Consider the following 23,323-nt stretch of genomic DNA (forward strand, 5'->3'; position numbering starts at 1 on the left):
CAGAGTTTCCTATCACAGGTGGAGTGCACAAAATAGTGCAGGATGTTACAGAGGTAATACACTATGGTAATGGAGGGGAATCCAACTGAAGGAGTTGGGTGAATGTAGTAAGCAGTATGAAGCCAGAGAAGCAAGTCTAAAACCTTTATGAAAGTTTCTTTCTTCGAGGAGTCTTTGAGACCTCTCCTTGCCACCAACAGGCTTCAAAAGACGACATCCCGGGCACTGCCTTTCTCCAGTATCTGGCCGGGACCACAGATAAAGGTAAGCGCTTGTGTTAAAGACAGTGCTGGTACACCTGCTCAGAGTAGTCCCACCAGAACCGAGCAAGTGGTTTTGATAATAACTGACTAGGTTACGAAACTGGCTGCAGGATTTCATTTTGCTTGGCGAAGGTTCTCATCAACAAAAACAGTCACAAGTCCTTAAAGAGGACCCCGCTCTCTCATCCAGGGTCTCTCGTCTACAAAACGTGGGTGACAACAGTACCTACCTCTCAGGTTGTATGAGGGGCAAATGAACGAAGCCACAGAAAGTACTGGATGCTGGGCCGGGCAGATTCAGTACCTGATAAATGTGATCTGTTGTCTCATCACAAAACTTTTAAAAATAACACATACGGAGCTACAATTATATTTGCGTCCCGTTGCCAAATAATGATGGAAATCTACATTAAGAGGCATCCAGTCCCAGGAGATTTGGTAAAGGAAACCAGATTGAGCATTTTCATTCCTCTCCCCCAGAGTTTTCATACATGTTTAATATCGGGATAAAGAGAAATCTCATCCCTTTGACATTTTGGAAGCATGTGAGAATACCAAGGGAAAAATGTGGAATGCAGTTTATAAACCTCTGTAATCCCGTAGAATTAGTAGGAGTCTTCAGACATGTTCAGAATTTCCTGACGTGTCTTTTGAAATATGGTCCAGGGTTTTCTAGCCTCTCCATGGTACACACAGAGCCCCCGAGCATCACAAATGGTTTTAAAGAAAGAGAAGGATGACGGACTGGAATGAAGGACGCAACAGACAGACATACTCTGGGTTTTTCCAAACAGAATGAAGCAAGGCTGAGTCATCACTGGGTGACAGAAAACCCAAAGGTACTGGCCAGTGTGGAGTCAAAAGAGCAAAATAAAGTGAATGAACAACTAGAAGATGAGGAGATAGGTCCCCATGAAATACAAATGGGGAATTTGGGGGATTAAGTCAGGAGCCCAATGGTGGTCCTCATATTCAGTCGGATAATGAAACACTCCCTGGAGGAAAAGCTGGATTGTCACCTATCATCCAAGGGAGGAAAGACAGAGTCACACCTTCCTGGAGAAGTCGGTCGGCACCTTTAACAAGACACAAGGGACAAAGCAATTGACAGAGCTGGGCTGGCCCATGGGGGGTCTGGCTGCTGTTCATGCAGGGCTGCTGGGCAGGGTCCTAGGGAACTGCCCAGGGTAGGGCAGAGTGAAGCCGAGAGAATCTTCAGCTGACACGCCTTGCTTCTGTGTGGTTCTTCAGAAAAGGAGCTGCCTCCGAAAAATTAAAAATAACTCTCTGGCCAGGGGCACCTGGGTGGCTCGGTCAGCTAAGCCTCTGGCTCTTGATTTCCGCTAAGGTCATGATCTCAAAGGTCATGGGATGGAGCCCACATCGGGCTCCACAGGTGTCAGCGGAACCTGCTTAGAGTTCTCTCTCCCTCTCTCTCTGCCTCTCCCCTGCTCATGTGCACGTTCTCTCTCTCCTTCTCTCTCTCAAAGTAGGGAAATAAACTTTAAAAAAATGTTGTTTAGCTTTAAAAAAGAATGACTCTCTGCCTAAAAGCAACATCTTCCCATTCTTCCAGTATCAACTTTCAATACAACTTCCAATGTAAAGTCTTAAAAATAGAGTGGGAACAGATCTGTCCATTTGGAAAATGTCAAACATCATGACTGCTCCATTAAATGGTCTGTGTTCTACAAGAAATTACCTTCTTGTGGATGTTAAGACTTTTGCTTCTTTTTCCTTTCCTCTTTCCTCTCTTCTATTTTATAAACCTTTTTTTTAATGTTTTTGATTTTATTTTTGACAGAGGCAAGTGCGGGAGGGGCAGAGACAGGAAGACAGAGGTTCTGAAGCAGGCTCTGTGCTGACAGCAGTGAGCCCAACATGGGGTTTGAACTCATGAACGTCAATATTACGACATGAACTGAAGCTGATGCCCACGTGACTAAGCCATCCAGGCGCCCCTCCCCTCTTCTACTTTAAATGCACAGACTAGCTACCAAATATATACATTTTACAACTGAGTTTACAACTGAAAAATCTCAAAGGCTAAAGGAGATTTCTCCGTTAAGTCAAAAGCCCTAAGCTACCTAAAAGACGCCACAGGTCTCCTGTTTCCAAATCCTTCTCCTGCCATTTTTAGGGGGTATACATGGAGAGAAAACGCTAACTTCCGTATTTGACCACTGGGGCTGTAGCTGGTGGAGTCTGGTTTACTCTATTTACAAAATAGAGTCGAAGGGCTGATTGCCTAGATCTATATGGGGATAGTAGGGCTCAAAACAAGATGGCTGCTCTCAGCCAACTTGTCTACCCAAAGGGACAGCATGTGGGAGAGATTTTTTTTCCCACTAAGTGAAAAGAGATTCGGTGAGACTGGGACAGTGGTTCTGGGTGTGCTGTGCACGACCTCCACAAGACACCAGGACTTCACACAAATGCTTCATCTGCCCCAGACACCCCCAGGAGAGGAAAGAGGAGCTTTGGTTGAAACAATCTGGCGTCTCCAATGCTTTGGGGATCGGACTCTCAGTTTTCACTTTCCTTACTGTTAGAGATTCACCAAAGTTCTCCAAAGAGCACCGGCATATTCTGAAAATAAAGTCAATTTTTAATCTTTTCATTTAAAAAGTACATCTGCGTTAGTTTTGTGTTTTTTTTTTTACTGGCCCATACGTCACTCTGAGGAAAAGTCAGTTAACCATGAAAGGTTCACTACCACAGAACGCACATTTTTGGTTTTGCATCTGAAATCCCAAAGTTCACTTGGAGATCGAGATATTCCCGTCATCTCGATTAAAGGTAAGAAGCAGACGATTTGAAAGATATTCACGTACGAAAATGAAGACCATCGAAAATAATGGAAGGGCCCTAAGACAGGGTGCACCGTTTTGCACTGACACTGTTAGTTCCTGATTCACTGGAGGAGGAGGGTCCTGGGGGCCCCATTTGTCAGAAGAGCTTTCCTTCCCCTGGTTTCCTTGAGTCACAAGTTGGTTTTCTTCCCAAGACAGTCCCAGAAGTCTTGGAACACGGCCTCATCCATCTGTCAAGGTCCAAACCTCTAGAGAGAGAAAAGTTTGTTTTTGATTTTGGAAGTGAGCTTTTCATTCTGTTGTTTCACAGCGATAAAAAAGGGATGTTCTACAATAACAGCGTCTGACCCAGAAAGAAAATTGCTCCCATCTTCACTCTTTCTTAAACAGCCTTTTAAATTCTCTTTGGGTTTTCCGTTTCCAATTCTGCCAGCGAAGTCACTGAGCACCGAACAGAAACCTAACCAGTATCTCAGACACAACACCCCAAAGCAGTGGAGAATTTCTCTCTTAAGGAAGGCTCTGAAGCTTTTCACTTTCTCCAAGATCAAGAATGACAGCAATCAGGTTTTCACACCTTCCAGCCTCTGCATATACTATTCCCTCTGCCTAGAAAGCTTCCTCTCCTCTCCTCCACCTGGCAAACTCCGCCTCATGTCTCAGAAGCAGATCCAACCCTCCTCGGATGCCTTCTTGAACTGACCCAGCTCTGCAGCCCTATTTGTTCTCTGCGCTGTGCCTCCTGACACGTCGTATTTGTTTGCAGGTAAGTCGGTGTTTCAGTCAGCTCAGGCCGCCGTGACAAAATACCACAGACGAGGTGGCTCAGCCGACATTCATCTTCTCGCAGTTCTAGAGCCTGGAGTCTGAGACCAGGGTGCCGGCACGTCCGGGGTGTGGAGTGCTCTCTTCCCAGGTTTTCTTGTTTTGTCCTCACTGTCCGAGAGCAAGCAAGCTCTCTGGAGTCTCTCCTTATGAGGACACTTAGCCCGTTATGGGGATGCTACCCTCGTGAGCTCTCAAAGGCTCCACTTCCAGCACACTGGGGAATTAGGGCTTCAACATATGGAATTGGGGGGGATACACTCCAGTCCGTAGCAGTCGCTAAGTGTGTTGAATTGCAAAAAACAAAACAAAACACAACAAAAAAACCAAAAAACCAAAGCCCACAAATTCCTTGCCACTCCCCCATCACAGGGTGGAATCTTCTCTTTCTCCTCCTGCTTCTGGGTTGGCCATGCAGCCGGCTTTGCCCACTGAAAGGTTAGTAAATGTGACACAGAGGCTTCTTGAAAAGTGCTTACGCACGAGGGCTTGCCTCTCTTACTCCTGGGGACTCCTTCCACCATCGAGGGAGCAACATTCTGCATCTCTTTGTGGTGTTCTTTGTTTCTGGTTTTCATGCAGCCAGGAACATAGTACCTACAAGTAACAGCAATGATTGAGAATTTGGATTTACAATCAAACCATGCGGTGCTCTCTGCCGGGTGGCTGACGGGGGTCTGACACTCTGTTGGGTAAGGGATGACCAAGAATGCAGTTGGTCGACCTGAGGTGTCTGTTGGCGAACCTGATTCAGAAAAGAGATTCTTTCACACTTACTGGGAAGGAGAATGGCTCTTGGGATCTGGAGCGGCGAGTTTTGTACTCTTCAGTTTACCTTGGAGCTTGCCTGAGATTTCAGAGCTTAAGCAACAGAAATTGATTTTCTCACAGTTCTGGAAGCTCGAAGTCCAAGAGGAGAGTGTCAGCAAGGTTGGTTCTTTCTGAGGGCCGTGAGGGCAGACCCACTCCATGCTGCTTCCAAGAGCTTCCCTCGGCAATCCGGTGCTCCTCGGCCCGTAGATGCATCACTATGATCTCTGCCTTCAGCCTCACACGGCGCTCTCCCTGTGTCTCTGTCTGCAAATCCCACCCCCCCCCCCATTATAAACATGTCTGTCATACTGGATTTTATGACCCCGTTTTCACTTGATTACCTCCATAAAGACCTTCTCTCCAAATAACGTCACATTCTGAGACACTGGGGTTAGGACTCCAGCATATCTTTTGGGAAGGGAACACAATTCAATCCATGGCGTTTGGTTACCCACCCACTTACGATTTTCCAGCGGTCTCTCACCACCCTTACGGAAAAACCCAAACTCTTTCCCACACTTCCCCACCCCACAACCTTCTCACATCCTGTTCCCTGTGTCCAGGGCCTTCCTCCCCTAACACTCCTTCTTCCCAGAGTTCAGCCCTTCTCATCCTGAGGATTTGGCTTTGAGGTTTTCTCGGCTAGAGGCTGCCCCCATCCCATTCGATACCTCCCACCCACCTCTCCACAGCAGTCACCACACCCAGCTTATAGCTTTTATAAAAACTGTCTGCCCCACTAGAATGTAAACCCCACAATAAGCAGCACAACAAAATAGAAGCAAAAGCAGGAGTCGGGTGGCAATTTAAGGCAAACTCTAGAGTCAAATCACCTTGATCAAATCCTGGCTCTACACCTAGTGGCAGTGCTACCTTGGCAAATGCCTAAGACTCTTAGTGCCTCAGTTTCCTCATCCATAAAGTGGGATAACAGAACATTCCCTCGGAGGGTTGTTAGGCATGTGAGATGAGTTAATACTTGTGAGGCCCTTAGAACACTGCCTGTCACTCAACCGGAGGTACGTGAGCATGAATAATAATCTTTGCAGGAACAGGGACCGACCAAGGCCCTTCGACTCACCCCTGCGCACTCAGAATCCGGCACAGTGCCTGGCTCAACAAATATTTGCCAAACGAACACATTTCTGGTAAGCTCTGTGTTGCTCACGTGACTTCTTTTTGTTTTCTAAGCTTTATCAGCAGCTTCTAAAGGGGCCTAATTTACGCCATCCCTGTGAACCAGACTTGCATCATGTGGCCTCATCCCCTAGAGAACGTCCCAGGTCGGCTAGCCCAGACTTGCTCTGGGGAAACCTGGTTGAGAAGAATGAAACACGGCCCTTCGTGGCTAAACAAGGGTGAGAATCTCCACCCCAGCTCCCCACCACGGGGCACCGGAACACGGACTCGTGAGCTCGCGGCTGCTAGTCTATGTAGAGACCCCACGTCAGGCTCCAGAGCTATGCCACAACCCACTGAAAGACCGACATCTCCGTGGGGAGTGTTCCTAGTTATCAAAGACTTTCCCATACGTCACTCTGTGGCACCAGGACTAAGAATGAGGCCTGATCAGAGCTTTTCAGGAGACCTTAAGCTACACATCACCTTCTTGCAGTGGGGGGAGGCAACTAAGCGGAGGTTAGCAAAGAAATGTCCAGCTGCTCCAGACAGCCCCCCCAGAAGCCAGGGTAGAGGAGGGAAGGGAGTGTTTTGGGTCAAGAGAGACACAAAACAGGTGGCAGCAGACCAGGTCCCTTGACTCCAATCATGGGGCCCCGAGACTGAGAAACAGAGCACCCGTGACCGTTACATGCGGACTCCTTTCCCAAGTCAAGGGACTTGGCAGGTGGGGCGGGCACAGGGTCTGAGCTTTACACCTGACCTCACACGGTGCTGCCTTTTGCCGCCGTGCTTTTCAGTACCCCTCGGATTTCCCCAGATGGGAGAAGTGATTTACTCCCAACGAGGTCTGCACGAGGGGACGAGAGGTCCCGTGCAGGTGATACAGGCCCGGGAGCTCCCCTCCAGCTCTGACGGCCCACCAGGCTCCCTCCTTCTACCAACACTTCTAGACCGTGAGGAGCCACCGGCTTCGCCAGTCATGGAGTGGAAAGGTCCCCCTTTGTAGGCTGAGCCTCGTCGCCATGACAACTCGTGATGACGCTTCTCCTTCAGTCCCCGGGAGAGCAGGACACCAAGCTGTAAACTGTCACCTGCTCTCCAACCGCCGACTTCTCTTCCCCTGTGGTCATGATGCCTCCCACCCCCTCCAGTTACATGACGCCTCGGAACCTCCTGGTCTTTCAGGCTCCCTATTCCGCACAGCCTTTATCGTGCGGGTACACAAACCATCCCTTGCGTAGCTCTCCGTTTAGCAAAAGTGAGTTCCCTACCTATTGAGGAGAGAAGGTGATTATAGACTCACATACGTATATTCATCCACTAATAAATATTTACCAAGGGCAGATTATGTGCCAGACATGTGTGAAAATTCTTAAGCATCGAAAAGGACCAAGAACGGATTCCATCTCAAGTGTGGACTCTGATTCATTGGCAGTGCGTCCTGACAGCCGTGTTGAGAAGGATTCTGAGGCCCTTTATTCTGGGCACAGAATAAAGAGTCTGTGAATTTGCGATGCCGGCCAAACGACCCGGCCAAATGACCTCGAAGAGAAAGCTTCTCTGCCAGGGTTTCCTGCCACCATTCCCATCCCCCTGACAGCCCCTGCCCGGCCCCCTGCAGGGGGTCATCAGCACACACAGAGCATGCTCTCCGTCTACAGCCCTGCCCACACCTCCTCTTGAGAGGTCAGGAAAGTAACCGGGGGCTCAGGCTTCTGTGCAAGGAGCCCCGAGTGCAAAGTCCACCCCACCACTTACACACGCACCGCCAGGCCTCTCTCCCATCTGGGTCAAATGACCTCTGAGCACTTGGCCTGCCCAGGAATGGAAGCGAACTCCCCAGTGCCTTGTGGCCAGCTGTGCCCAGAGCCCAGGGGATCCTGTGGTCCTCAGAATCTCATGCTGGGCTCTGGTTCCCCTCACCTCCAACTGGAGCCTCCTGACCTCCCTTGACTTCCAGAACCTTGTACTGGGTCACATTCCTCTGCCAACTATAGCCCCTGACCCCATAGCTTCTGTTCTCCAGGATGAAATGCCCGTCCCTCCCTCCCTTAGCTGCCTTCCTTTCCTTCCTTTCTCTGGCCGGGCTCCGTGCCATCGGCCTACAGTGCAGGGGGTCCTGGGAGGTGAGCTGTGACTGCTGGGTGAGCACCAGGGAAGCAGGGAGCAGGAAACCAACGAGACACCAGAGGCTCAAGGCCAGCCTGCAAGAGGCGGGGGGAGGGGGGGAGGTTGGTCTGCCCAGGGGAAGTGGCATCCCAGAAGAGAAGAGGGAAAGAAAACAAGGACAGGACCAGAAAGAATTACTGGCTAAAAGAACAGTGCACACAGGGGACAGGAAACAGCTAGAGAATGGATGGTGGGGGGGGGGGGGGGGGGGAAAGAGAGAGAGAGAGAGGGAGACAGAGAGAGAGTATAGCTTCCAATGAGGCAATGGGGCCATGTTCAGAATTCAGTACTTTGAGACCCTAAAGTCCTCGGTTCAAATCTCCGCTCCACTACTTAGTAACCCTATGACCCTAAGAAATGTTATTAATCTCTCTTGTGATAAGCTTCCTCTTCCGTAAAATGGGGAGAAGAGAGTAACGGTTTCACTGGGTTAGCATGAAAATGAAATGGCACGGTGCCTGCCGTGTGCCAGGCATGTAGCAAACGTTAGCTCGTTTCCAATCTGGACAAGGGAAGTGTAGTGAGGGTGGAGAGAAGTAGGAGGTGTCCAGAAATGTACTGGATCAACACACCCTTGCTTCGATTAGCCCCTCTCACCTCCAGCTTCCTTCTTACTCGGGAGCCCACTCTCTGTTTACAGCCCAGCTCTTCTTGATAAGGAATTTAGTCCCCACCCCAGACTCCAGCACCCGGTACGGTTCCCTGCACCATCCACGCATGATGACGAGAGGCTTGCTCAGCATGAGGACGCCAAGGGACCTGGATTCAGAAACCAGAGCCCCTGTAGCAACTCGTCCCTTCAAGGTTGACTGACTTTGCCTCGGTGGCCCACACCGGGTGAGACGCTGGGGAAGCCGACCAATAAGGTCCCCATCTCCGTTCAGTGTCCTTCCCGATCGGGGAGACAGACAATAAAATGATAGGCTGTGATGGGTGAGAGGGACTTGGGACTTGAAAGGGCGAGGAGACAGAGTCGTGGGGGGCCTCCCGACAGGGAACCCGAGATGGTCTCTGCAGTGGTGGCACTGGATCAAAATGGTCACATGGGAACAGACGGGCCATTTGAAGAGCCGGGAAATTATATTCCAGGCAAAGGAAATGGCAAGTGCAAAGCCCAGAGGTGGGAAAGATGAAACAGAGGCCAGCATCCCTGAAGAACCGTGAGCAGAGGGTAGGGTAGGAGGTGGAGAGGCAGGAGCGTGGGCCAGGCAGGGGCTGTTTTCTTCTGGTGCTGATGGAAAGCTAAGGGGCGATTTTAAGCAGGGGAAGGATGCGAGTGACTCATAAAACCAGATCGTGAGTTCTGTGAGTTCAGGACTTGGTTTTCTTGTCTCCCCAGCAACAGAACGAATTTTGGTAAAAGCCTCTCCGGTGGTCTATGGAGAACAGACCAGAAGGAACCAGAGCGGGAAAGCTGCCCCCCGCCCCAAAAATCACCAAGTATCTGAGAGCCTGGAATAGAACACGTCCTCATCAAATACGCAAAGGTTATTTTATAAGAAAGGGAGAGTAAAGACGACCCAAGACAGCATCCCCTTTTATAAGCACCATAACTCACATGGACCAGACATCGATTTTGGGGCCATATTTCTTCCTGGCAAGAAGTTCGGGGGCGGCATAGGCTGGACTGCCACACTGCGTGCTGAACGGGTCCGAGTGGCCCAGGATCCCAGCACAGTTGCTCAAACCAAAGTCTGCAAAGAGAGGAAGACAAAACCAGCTCCGACTGAGAAAACCGTGAAAAAGAAGAAAAAAAAAAACCAAACCCAAAAAACCAACAAAAAAACCAGGGGGCAGCAGGAAAGGAAATATTCTCTCAGGCTAACACATCATTTAGCATCCCCGAAGGAAAAGCAGGAGGGGCAGACCCTCATCGCCGGATATGGGTCTCCAGACTGGAAACCGTTTCTATCAGGCCTCACTATAAAATCCAGCTAGAGCTGAAAGTATGTTGAACCAAAACATATTTTCATCAAACCTTGGAAATGAGTCATCCAGGAAAAAGAAAGGCTTCGCTTTCTAGGACTGGGGCGGGAAGACAGAACGAGCAGAGGCCTTGGAGGCAGCCATCTGGCTTCCCAGTGGCCACGTGGGGAAAAAAGCTGAAGAAAGATCCATTTTCCCTGGCTGGGGTCAGAGGCACCCCAAGTGACATGCGATCCCACCATTTAGAGTTGACTTGCTCGGTTCAATGTTTTCGTTTCATGCAAGTCCCTTAAAAATGCTCCCTGTGCATGTGGCAACGTATGGGGATTTAAAGAGGGAAAAAAATACACACCCAATGATTTAGAAAACGCTAAGTGTTGGCTGGAAAACTAACGCCAGGAAGACAGCAATGAGAACTGAACTAAGCGACCTCATAGCACTGCCTTGTTCCCAGATGATTACGGCAAACGGGAGAAACACAGAAGAGGCCACTGCGTCCAAAGCTATGCTGCGTCCAAAGCCTTTTGTTTCGTGTTTACTTTTTTGAGCCTAAGAATATGGCAACTGACAGGTAATCAGAGCTGTCTCGGTCCTCATCTGATACCTTCCCTGAATCTTTGCTGATCCCAGAATTAAGATGATGACGTAGGGGCCCCTGGGTGGTTCTGTCGGTTGGGCATCTGACTCTCGATTTCAGCTCAGGTCTCACGGTTTATGGTTTGAGCCCCCCATGGGGCTCTGTGCTGACAGCACGGAGCCTGCCTGAGATTCTCTCGCTTCCTCTCTCTGCCCCTCCCCCCTACTCGCATTCACTCTTTCTCTGAAAATAAACTTACTAAAAAAAAAAAAAAAAAAAAAAAAAGATCATGGCTTCTCTTTGAACTTCCATGTAAGTATTATGGTTCTAGTTCATCAAACAGGAGATTCTGTCCACAGGGCTCAGTGGCCAGGACTGTCTCCACGTCTCGAACAAAACCCTGTACTTTCTCAACTGGCAGGACTTCTATCTGATTTCACTACTGTGTTTTCTCCTTGACCAACGTGTCTCCACCTGCAAAGCACATGACCTCTGTAATAGCTCAGGAAAAGAGGAACACGGGACGTGGTGTGAAGTAACTGTGAGGCCATGAAGTGACTCACACCACGGGTCAACGTGCACCACCAGAAACTCTCCCAACAGTCACTGGCTTAGGCTGTATAATGACAGAGCATTCCCAAAGAGAACCCCGTCCCCCCGCCGCCACAGGCAGAGCTCAGAAAACTCTTGAAGGCCCTGGGCTTGAAGATGAAAACCCAGAATCTACCCAGGGATGGATGTGGACACCTTTAACTCTTCCTTTGTTTGTGTGTTTTATGATTCCATCTTTTTATCTCATAACTTCCCTTTGCTACCTACCCCCGCCCGGCCTCCATTTCCTTCCCCCGCCCAGCCCAGCCCACACCAGTAGGTCCCCCCATAACCTGCCCAAGAAGGCCCCTTCCAGAGCCACAGGACTCTTAGCTTCCCACCGGAGGAGACCTCTGTACAAGAGGATCTGAGGGCCCCTATTCTCAGACCTCACCCTGTAGTATCACCGACATGGGAAAAAAAGGGGGGGGGGGGTTGTAAGAGGAAAAATCATAGCATGCTTGAAATTGGACGGTGGCTTAAATGCTCTGGGTTTGCAAATCAACCTAAAGGAATTTTAATAAAACAACAAATGCGTAAAGAGCACCATGGAATAAAGATTGTATTGTTCGGGGCAACATTTTAAGGGACGTTTCATAAACAGTCATGTGAGAAGGCCCAATCTCCTAGGAGTCCCATAAAATCTATCTCCAGATTTCTGACATGAAATCAAAAGACTCCGTGTCTAATCTCAATGGGGTTCCGTTAACAGCAAAGGACCTGCCTCATTCAGGTCACTGAAGCCTCCACTGCGGTCTGTAAAGAATTGCTTGATCCCAAGAGGGCAGGGCGAAGATAGAGAGCAGGTCACCACCCCCTCCCCCCACCCTTTGCTCCCAGGCAAGCTCGAGAACACAGTGTCTTGCCGGGTCTGAAGGAATGTTTCAAGAAGATAAATTAGCAGAGGATCTGGTGAGTGGAGGAGATAAAATCTGCATTTTAAATGACTTAGTGTTGACCTAGCCAGAAGGGTTTCATTTAAAATATATTGCAGAGAAATAACCGGCCCTTTTCACACTCATAAGGCTAATTATTAAAATTTTACGCATATGCCTAGAATCAGAATCGAGACACTAGAGAGAAGTCCGCCTTGCAGTATGTCACATGGGTCTGCCTCAAGTTAGATCTGGCAAACATACATAAGCGAAACATCTTCAGTTTTCTGAAGGCTCCAAAATGAGTCTCACAAAACGCCCAAGTGAACGCTGCGGTGCAAAACTGTTCTCAGCTGGGGCTCTCCCATTATCACCTAAACCATCAGACATCAGACTGTTTTTGTGGAAAGAAAAAAAAAATCTTGATGAAATCAGATCTTTCTCCCAGTTAGCTCCAGTTCATTTGAAACGCAGCTGACGCAGCTTTAAGTACATTTATTTAAACCAAATTATTTCAAAGAAAGGAAACTATTAAGGGGAAATGGAAATAACTGTAATCCATCTTTGAAAAACAACCAGGTAATTCCTTTGAAGAAAAGGTTCAAGAGCTTTCAACTTGCAAAGCGACAGTTATAGAAACATTTGATCCAAATGGCCCAAGCTGGTGGGGGGGGGGGGGGGGGGGATGCGGGAAGGGGGTGGGGGGGGGCAAGAAAACGTATGAGACACTGGGCCTTCCTTCCCTCCAGCACCCCCCCACCCTCAGTTATTGCCTTTGTGACTGACCCATAGGGGAAAAAGGAGAAAATGTAGATATTGGTAAACACAAGGCAATGCCCAGTTGCCCTTGGGGGCGGTGGGGGAGGGTACCATAATGTCTGTTTTGATTACAAATGTGAGATAAGGCTTTTGGTTTAAGCTGCTGCTCGAGACAGAACCAGGAGCCGCATAAAAGTGCAGATAATGGGAAATCCAGTGATCAGAGCCTCCTTTCCTGCAGTTTTGGAAAACTGTGGTTTCTGACTCCCAGTTTCTGACAGAACCCACTTCAGTCCTGGCTTGGGTGCCGAATCAGCTGCCAAGCTGAGCGGTGAGGACTTGGAGGCATTTGAACAAAAGGGTCCCTGGAACCTAAAGAGCCACCAGCCCACTCTCCTCAAGGGGAACCGTGGGCTCTCATTCAGGTACATCATGTTCCTCTTACTTCTACAGGTCCACTCTAAGAGGGGTTTGTTACCGGGCCAATCTGTGAACTACGTATAAACCTATCCCACTGGGTACAGAGATTGGTTCTTCCAGAATCTTCTGAGCAAACTTCCACCCAATTAAAATTTCTGCGCTTTCCAACACTGTTCATTCCACAGTACATTTCTAGTTTTAGACATGATGAGCTAGGGCTATCGCTTGGGGTGAAAGAGAGAGCAAGCCCAGAAGGGGAGGAAGGCAAGAGGGAAGGAAAGAAGCTATAGGTGGCAAACAGCATCACCCCCTGGTGAAAGGCATCGTGCTAGAACTACCAGCCTCAGTCTGGACGATGCGCGGTGCAAAGGGAGTGATTTTAGCTTTTACTATATAATGTACATCCGGCTTTCACGTGGCCTGTTTCCTTACAATCTGCTGCTGTGAGGGCAACTTCATCTCTGTCACCTCCACATTTTCTGAAGGCAAGTTACAGGTCAGCCTGCCAGAGAACCTAAACGATCGCTTTCCTCCATTCCCCACCACCCCCCACCAGGTCGGGCCTTTGCTTAATGCCACAGATCCCAGAAACAAGGACCAGAAAGACATCCTACAGACATGTCAACGGCTGTCCTGTTGAATGCTTCCATATTTGGCCCTCAGGACGACTAAAATGTAAGAGCGAAACGATAAGAAAATAATTCTTTGAATTGTCCATTTTAAAGAATATCATCTTTAAAATCTTTTGGGGGAATAAAAAAAAAAACTGGCATCCCCTTGTTAATTTTCTAACAATCGGTATATTCGTTCGTTAACACCTATCAGTAGTGCTTAATTACCCAGCCAAGGGGTCTGGAGTCCCAGCAGCCCCTTGCCTCTTTACTGGGTTTTGGGAGCCAATTGTGAGTCCAAAGAATCTAACTGGTTATTTGAATGATAACGTTTCAGAGAGTCTAGAAATGGATTTCAGTATTTGCCAAACAAAATTCCTTTTTGGGTACGAAAGTTAAATTCACAACATTCTATTGATCCTTCTCTTTCCTCCTAATATAAAGCCTTTTTCAGGCTATTGAGATGGAAGAAATTACTTGCACTTGAGGTGGGAAAGGAAAGAAAAAGCGGAACAGATGATGGCGCTAACATCTGGGTGTAAAAATGATGCCATGAGACGTTTGCCAAGAGCAATCATACAGGCAAACAAAAACGGAATTCTTCTAACAAATGAGTCATGGAGTGAACTCACTTATGGACCCTGAATTATGAACCAATTATGACTCACTCTATCCTGGAACTTCCTTATGATTACCTTCCTTCTAAATTATCCCTCTATGGGGACTTCTCTCTGCACAACCACCAATGTACAATGGGGCTTCAATAAAGATTATAATAAAAAGGGAAGGTTAGTTGGGGTTCCCTTTGATTTCAGCACCCCAGTATTCACTGAAAAGTGAATTAAGTCATGGCTAAGCCTAATTAAGAAGGAGTACTTCTGAACTAAATAGCATTTTTCACTGTTTTAAAGAAGTTTTATGATTAATCCAAACAGAAATAGCCCCTCTAAAAGTTCAGATCTATCTGAAGTTATGCAAAGCTGATGTCTGAATAATCCCAAGAACACATAACCAACAAATACTTACTTGTAGCTGTGAAATTCATCTTAAGGTCACATTACAGTATATCTACCTTCCTAATTACATTCATTATTAAAAGCAATTTTCATTTTCAAAACCGTTATTGAATATTGGAGGTAAAGGAGATGATCGAGAGTATTATCTGGGATTAGAAATAAACTATGGATACTTTTTTTTTTTTAATTTTTTTTAATGTTTTATTTATTTTTGAGACAGGGAGAGACAGAGCATGAACGGGGGAGGGTCAGAGAGAGAGGGAGACACAGAATCTGAAACAGGCTCCAGGTTCTGAGCAGTAAGCACAGAGCCCGACGCGGGGCTCAAACTCACAAACAGTTGAGATTGTGACCTGAGCCAAAGTCGGACGCTTAACCGACTGAGCCACCCAGGCGCCCCTATGGATACTTTTCAAAGTCAATAATCCAGCAATAAATGAGAATTGACAACACAACATTTAAAGAATAGTCTTGCCATGGGGCTCAGTTGGTTAAGCGTCTGACTTTGGCTCAGGTCATGATCTCGCGGTCCGTGGGTTCAAGCCCCGCATCGGGCTCTGTGCTGACAGCTCAGAGCCTGGAGCCTGCTTCCGATTCTGTGTCTCCCTCTTTCTCTGACCCTCCCCTGTTCATGCTCTCTGTCTCAAAAATAAATAAATGTTGGGGCGCCTGGGTGGCGCAGTCGGTTAAGCGTCCGACTTCAGCCAGGTCACGATCTCGCGGTCCGTGAGTTCGAGCCCCGCATTGGGCTCTGGGCTGATGGCTCAGAGCCTGGAGCCTGTTTCCGATTCTGTGTCTTCCTCTCTCTCTGCCCCTCCCCCGTTCATGCTCTGTCTCTCTCTGTCCCAAAAATAAATAAACGTTGGAAAAAAAACAATTAAAAAAAATAAAATAAAATAAAATAAAATAAATAAATGTTAAAAAAAAAAATAGTCTTGCCTTAAAAAAAAAAAAAATTCGTACATGGATGACTGGACTGGGTGGCTCAGTCGGCTGAGCAGCCGACTCTTAATTTCAGCTCAGGTCATTATCTCATGGTTCGTGGGGTTCAAGCCCTGTGTCGGACTCTGTGCTGTGTCAGCACAGAGCCTGCTTAGAATTCTCTCTCCCTCTCTCTCTGTCCCTACCCCACTCATGCTCGCTCTCTCTCTCTCTCTCTCTCTCTTTAAAAATAAATAAATAAACTGAAAAAAAGATTTTTTTAAAGTCATACCAATCAGCTTGATATTATTGTCTTCATCCAGTAGCAAATTTTCTATCTTCAAGTCCCTGAAATAAACAAAACCACAGCATATTTCAGATAGACATTTGAAATAGTGGAATAACATTTTGCTTCTGAAGGCAAACAAACCGTTTAGAGCCGCTCTGAACCAACCCAAAACGCTCTCTGCCAAAACTCACACAAGCGGTAAGTAAATATTTATAAACATGATATAATTAATTGCCGCAGGCCAAAGAAGCCAAAGGGTTTCAGAAAAGCAGAGAGCACTGAGGGCAGAACACATCATGAGAAGTTTCCGGAAGAAGTGGGATCAAAGCTGAAACTTGGAATTTAAATAGACGGGGTTGGAAGAGAGTGGAAGGCATCATTCAAGACAGGCGCTGCCTGAGCAGAAATACACATGTGGCCACATGTTTGTGAGACAGTGAGTAACAGCAGCCCGGGGAAGGAACAGATTTGGGGAAGGTGCTAAATAAATACTGTGGGGCACCTGAGTGGCTCAGTTGGTTGAGCATCTGACTTCAGCTCAGGTCGTGATCTCGCGGTTTGTGAGTTCGAGCCCAGCGTCGGGCTCTGTGCTGACAGCTCAGAGCCTGGAGCCCGCCTCGGATTCTGTGTCTCCCTCTCTCTGCCCCTTCCCTGCTCATGCTCAGTGTCTCTCTGTCTCTCAATAATAAATAAACATTAAAAATAATTTTTTTTAAATGTTGAAAGCTGACATCATTTATCAGTCCTACAAACTCCATGCTTGGAGCCCCAGTGTCATCCACAAATTGGCAGGTAAGAATAATCTATTTAAGCAGGCAGGTATTGCGGTGGGCAGAAAAATGGACTCCAAAGATGTCAGGGTCCTAATCCCTTACACTATGCTTGAGTAAATGTTAACTGTTACATGCCCAAAGGGAATTAAGTTTGCAAATGGAATGAAGATTGTTAACGGACCGGTGGGTGACTCTGATCATTGACACTAAGGTGGCTTGAAGAGGGGGAAGGGAGAAGTGTACTCAGGGTCATGCTGAGTGAGAGGTGCCTGCAGTATCTGTGTTAGCTGACTGTAAGCTCCCAGAGGGCAGGGAACATGTCTGCCCCGCTTACCACTGTACCCCCAGTGCCTTTGTACATCCCAGGTACTCAGTAAGTACGAATGAATCTACATTACCAAAGAGATCGTTTTGAATTTTGGAAGAAGAAAATGGAGCAAAAGTATACATGTGGTCATCAAAACCATTGAGGCCGATGATTACAGTCCAAGCATCTTTAAGTTGTAGCCTGTCCACTCAGGCACACCTTGAGTATTAGATATGTAAGAATATTCTTTTACACACACACACACACACACACACACACACACACACACACACACGCTCTATTCCACTGTTTTGAAACCCACAGCATTCTTGGTCTAGTTTATTTTTCCCACTTTTGAACAGAGGCACAGGCAAAAGAAATCCTTCTTCCTCATATCTCTACCAAAGGAATAGAATAGCAGAATCATGATAAGCAAAAATGGCAACCGATAATACTACGTCAAAGTCATGAGACAAAAGGGAGCTTTCGCTAGGGCTTTTGGTAAACGGGAAAGCAGTGTCCCATTTAACGAGGACAGTTGCTCACAGCTCAGTCCTAACACCGCCAGCTCATCATTTTCTCCAAGAGAATCTAGCAATCTGGACTTTATCCCAATTTTTAAATGTTGGCAACAAATTCACATTTAAAACAGTAACAGCCACATTGCATAGGCCAAACTTGCAGGCAAGTTACCTCCGGCAAACTACCAATTTTCAACCTCAGTTGGGGAGCTGAGCCTTGAAAGGACAGGAGATTGCCCAGGGAGAGGATGAAGGGCAGGGGGGGAGGAGATTGGGGGTTGGGGGTTGGGGAGAAGAACCAAGGACAACATGCTGGTGAAGGGAGGGGGGGGAGGGAAAGCCCAGGACACAGTTGTCACAGGAACAATAAAGGGAAGCATTTCAAGTTGGGAGAAGAAAAGGAGTCAAGGGAGAAAAAAAGGTGAGCTCTATAAAACATCCAACGTCTTTCAAAATTGGGAGGTGGCTGGTAGCTTTAGGGCTGCATACTTGGGTGGGAAAGGGGAGGTCTGCTTTGAAACCTGCAGCTAGGGCATATGGATATCCCCCCACCCACATGCACCCACCAACGGGAGGAAGAACTGTGTCCCTTCGCTTCAATCCAGTGGAAACAATGCACAGACTATATAAAACCTATGTCAGCCTTTAAAAGGGATCATGGAGGGGCGCCTGGGCGGCTCAGTCGGTAAAGCGTCTGACTTTGGCTTAGGTCATGATCTCACAGTTTATGGGTTCAAGCCCCACGTCAGGCTCTGTGCTGACAGCTCCGAGCCTGGAGCCTGCTTCGGATTCTGCGTCTCCCTCTTTTCTGTCTCTGCCCCTCCCCCACTTGCTCTCTATCTCTCTCTCTCTCAAAAACAAATAAAGAAAATTTTTTAAAAACATTAAAAAAATAAAATGTATCATGTATGTCCAAATGCAGGGTGACCCCAAATATAAGGTAATCTCCCCCTCATTTTTCCAATGGGAAGACCCTGTTCCTCAGAAAAAGGGTTTTGGAAAAGACACATATGTAATTTTTAAAAACACAATGGATTTACCAAATGATCATTCTATTTATCTTTAAGAGCATATAACATAATGCTAACTTTAGAAATATTGTTCTGGGGCGCCTGGGTGGCTCAGTCGGTTAAGCGTCCGACTTCGGCTCAGGTCATGATCTTGCGGTCTGTGAGTTCGAGCCCCGCGTCAGGCTCTGTGCTGACCGCTCAGAGCCTGGAGCCTGTTTCAGATTCTGTGCCTCCCTCTCTCTGACCCTCCCCCATTCATGCTCTGTCTCTCTCTGTCTCAAAAATAAATAAACGTTAAAAAAAAAAATTTTTTTTTTAAATAAAAAAAAATATATTGTTCCTATACCCTCACATTTCATGAAACAATTTTACTGAAACTTGTCAGGACAGGGATGACAGAGCCTTCCTTTGGTGTTACCAGGGTCGCATGACCTTGTGGTGGACTGGATGTTTGTGATAATGCACTTTGTGAATACTGGCGGGTAGTCTCAGCACAAGCCATTTGAATAATCAGCACCTATTTAAAATCTCTACAAATCAACAACTCGATGAATTGTTTTTAGAGTTGTCGCAGACCCGCACAACTGTGAGGTTATGACCCTGAAAGTTATTATTAAAGCCGTGTAAAACGTCCTGGCCTGCCTTTCTATCCGTTTCCTCGGGTGACTTCTAAAGCTCCCAAAGTCCTAAGTGAGTCAAGGTTAATGGGTCTTTTCCAGCTAGTACTTTGTTGTTGAAAATTAGACACTTCCTTTTTTCTGAAGAGAAGTAGGACATGATCTAATTTGACCTTCTATTCAAGCATTTACGGTAATTCCAAAAAAACTGCGTGTACACACAAAACACTGGGCCAGCAATAGCCCAAACTGTGATCCTGTGCAAACTGATTATAAAGCAGCTGTGCTATTTAAATCTAAAGGAAGGCCACAGTTTGTTTCCAGCGAAATTAAACCTCTTTCCCTGGAAAGAATGGAAGCCACACTAAGGCATTAAAGGAGAAATTTGGTTCAGAACATACACTATGGAGAAAAACAATTGAGAGAGGTGAGGTATAAGAAAGCAACTGCCAAGAATTACAAAGCTAAGCTGGATAATTCTGGGCCCACAAAAGCCTAGTGAACAACCACAATGATGAGAAGAATGATATAAATGGAAGACTAAAAATAAGAAAAAATGCAAAAGAGGGAAAAAAAATGCCCACTTTTGAAATTGGGGAAATGTCATAAAACCAGGGGAGTAAGTATAAAATGTAATTGTTGGGCAAAGTGAGAAAAATATAATCAGTTTTCATTTCCACCCACCAATCCCATAGTACCTACCCTTAGGACAAATGCTCAGAACAAACCTGTTACTCGGTTGTTTACCTATTTATTACCCTTCTGCCAATGTTTCTAAATGTTTCGGACTGCCTAAACCTTCCAGGACTAAAGGTGAGCTACATTAGTCTCTGTTCAGGAAAGGAGTGTACCTCATCTACCCAAATGAAAGGAACATTCCACAACTTCTGGCTTTATCTATTGCTACCTTCTGCCTTGTCTTGAAATACATCTAGAAGGAGGGGGAGAATATTTTCCTTCTCTTCAGGAAGAAAGGCTTTAACATCATGTTTTTAAAAGTAGCTTTTGCATCAGTATTTACCCAAAAGAGTCAAAAACTTATTTATTTTATTTTACTTTACAGGAGAGGGAAAGAGAGAATCTTAAGCAGGCTCCACGCTCAATACGGAGGCCTACGTGGCACTTGATCCCACAAACCTGGGATCATGACTTGAGCTGAAGTCGGGAGTTGGGATGCTCAACCGACGGTGCCAGCCAGGCGCCCCAAGAATCCGAAACTTGTGGACAGGAATGTTCATAGGAGCTTTATTCATAATTACCAAACCCTGGAAGCAACCAAGCTGTCCACAAGGAGATGAATGGGTAAACAAACTGGGTGGTCCACCCAGACAAGGGAAAGTTAATTCAGCAATAAGAAGGAATGAGCTACCAAGTCATGAAAAGCCACGGAGGAACCTAAATGCATATGATTGAGTGAAAGATGCCAATCTGAAAAGGGCTACGTACTGTGTGATTCCAACCATATGACCTTCTGGAAAAGGCAAAAACATGGAGGCAGTAAAAAGATCCGTGGTTGCCTGAAGGAGGAGGAGAAGAGGTGGCCCATAATTTTCATAGGTGGTGAAGTTATCACGATGCTGACATCGGGCATTTGTCAAAAGCCACAGAACTGCACAGGGCGGAGAGAACCCTAATGTAAACTATGGGCGTTAGCTAATAATAATGCATCAACATTGGTCCATCAATTCTAACAAATGTACTACGCTATCACAAGATATTAACCGGGAAAACCATGCGGAAGGGGGGTGGGAAGGCATGTGGGAACTCTACAGTTTTAGCACCATTTTTCTGTAACCCTAAAACTGCTCTAAAAAAAAAAATAAAATCTATTAACTCTTTAAAAGTAGCTTTTGGATATTTTTCTCCCCTCCTAGGAGATCAGTACTAGGAATGTTACCGCTACAAGCAAGTGCCTCACTCAGGATGTTCACTTCGGGGAACACTTACCACCTGAAATTAATTACGAGCCCCATTCGGCACAGTGGACCACTCAGACCCTCTGCCCAGCTCTTCAACAACTGACCCCAGAGACCACAAATATTCCCAGGAGACCACAAAATTGAGAGACATCTTCTTGAATAATAAGAGGGATGAATCTATCCATGAGGTTTTAGCGGTAGCATACTTCACTGCATCTTTTTAAAAACAAACAAACAAAAATACTGGCAGGCCTCTGTTATCCAGAAAACCGCCCTGTGGTCCCTGTGAAAAGATGCTACTTACACTAGCCCCATCCCCGAGAACAAGATATTTGGCTCTGGTAAGCGTGAGATTTGCCATTTGGGAAGGAACGTTCTGACAGCGGACTGGTTCGCACTTGATGAGGGAGGCAATCCTCAATTTCACAGCAGTGTCCCTCGATCAGATTCATCACTTTATGGAGGGGAGAGAGAAGTAGGAGGCTCCTCCCACAGTCTTGCAGTGTGAGCGGGTCTTCCCTGTGGCTGGCAAACTGCGAGTTCGGAGTGAACTTAAGCCTCGGAAGAGAAGAGAAGGAAAGAAAGTGGTCCCTGGATGGCGGGAGCAGGCAGGGGGTGGTGAAGACAGCTTTTTCTTGGCCAAAGGGGCTTCAGAGAGGAGACAGAGAGAGGGGATGGGGCGTGGCCTAATACAAGGGGGCACCAGAGGATCGGGTTACCTGGACAGTGTTGGGGCGGGGCGCCTGAGTCTTGAGAATTTACCAAAAGCAATTACTGTGTGTCTTGGGAACAAAGGAGGGAGCTTGGCCCAGAAAAGACCACCAGGGGCCCAGGCACAGAGCCTTCTCTGGACACCAGGCTGTTCCAGGAGCAATGCCCAAGGGCCTCATCATCACAGAGCTCTGGAGACCTGACACCGGGTCTCAGTCTCTACTAAGCTTGGGGAAGGGGGAGACTGAGAGGGGTTGATGGGTATTTCTCCGGAGACTGAGAGGGCCTGAGGGGAGAGCCCTAATCACCAGCCCTTTGTTCTAGTTTATTTCAAAAGCACAAGCTCCAACAGGCCGTGACTAGCAATTAAAGGTCCACCCACAGGCTACCAAGTGTGCCCCTCGCCTTCCTTCCCCCTGCACCCACCCACTCACCCAAACTCTCCTTGCATTTCTTGAACCATGGTAACCTCCAAACCTTCCAAGGTTTGGAGGCCAGCCGCCAAGAACTCCAGCCACAGCCCTCCCAGACAGAGGGGTGTGCTTTGGGGAGGGCTCTGTTGCCATAACAAACATAAGGGGTCCTGGCGCTCAGTGTGTGAGGAGAGGAGAAGCAGCCGCTGGGACCCTTCAGGGAAGGCGGCCAGGAGAGTACTGGGGAGGTGGAGAGTGGGCGTGTGTGCCTGCACAGGTGTGCCTGTGGGTGGCCATGTCTGCGTGCGCGTATGTGTGTGCACGGATGATCACTGTGTATGTGGGCATGCATGTGTGTGTGCGTGCGTGTAGGCGTGCGTGTGTGCACGTGAGCGGGCATGAGGGCGTGCGTGTGGTGTTGCATGCATATGTGCATGTGTGCGTGCTCGTGTGTGCATGCTTATGTGTATGTAGGTGAGCGTGTACACGCGTGCACACATGAGCGCACTTGCATGCACGCACATACAACCAGAACACTGGGGAGGAAGTGAAGGAAGGGGCTCTCCACCGGCCTCCCCAAGGCCCTTTCCAGCCAGTACGGTCAAAGGTCAGGCCCCTAACAAACCTCAGGCCAAGTCACAGAGACCCCAGGTGCCACTCGGGTGGAGACAAAAGATGGAAGTGAAGACATGAGCGCAAGGCGCCTCCAAGAGGGGGGCAGCGACCCGGGGCAGAGACGCTGAGCACAGTCTCAGCCCCAGACCTGGCAGCTGGAGACAAGGACCGACAGGCTCTCTAACTGACCGTCCCGTGGCCCTGGGCAAGTAGTTTAAACTCCGAGCATCTGATTCTGCTTTGAAAAACGGCGTCCCAAGAGTAGCTACCTGGCAGGGCCCTTAGCAGGAGGGAAACTGAGCCCCACTGTCTTGTGGCCACTCCCAGGCTAACCTACCATTGGCAGAGATGAGGATAATAAAGGTGCTAAGACCAAGTGCCCTCCGCTGGAGGAGAGCCCAGAAAAGACTTAAAAAGGTGATTAATTGGGTGATAAGGAAACAGCAC

At 47.6% G+C, this 23,323-nt stretch overlaps 1 protein-coding gene across 2 annotated transcripts in view; it reads right to left on the bottom strand.

The window, feature by feature from the left end:
- HUNK (hormonally up-regulated Neu-associated kinase) overlaps nucleotides 1-23,323 on the bottom strand; it is a 66,161-nt gene that overhangs the window by 36,194 nt on the left and 6,644 nt on the right. For both annotated transcript variants that reach the window (XM_040484058.1, XM_040484057.1), the window contains exons 2-3: nucleotides 15,994-16,049; nucleotides 9,564-9,699 (exon numbers count right to left, since the gene is read on the bottom strand). In XM_040484058.1, coding sequence (XP_040339992.1) covers nucleotides 9,564-9,699; nucleotides 15,994-16,049 — 192 coding nt within the window. The remainder of the gene's footprint in view (nucleotides 1-9,563; nucleotides 9,700-15,993; nucleotides 16,050-23,323) is intronic.

Source organism: Herpailurus yagouaroundi, unplaced genomic scaffold, assembly GCF_014898765.1.
Source record: "Herpailurus yagouaroundi ecotype Mexico unplaced genomic scaffold, PumYag 162, whole genome shotgun sequence".
Taxonomy (NCBI): domain Eukaryota; kingdom Metazoa; phylum Chordata; class Mammalia; order Carnivora; family Felidae; genus Herpailurus; species Herpailurus yagouaroundi.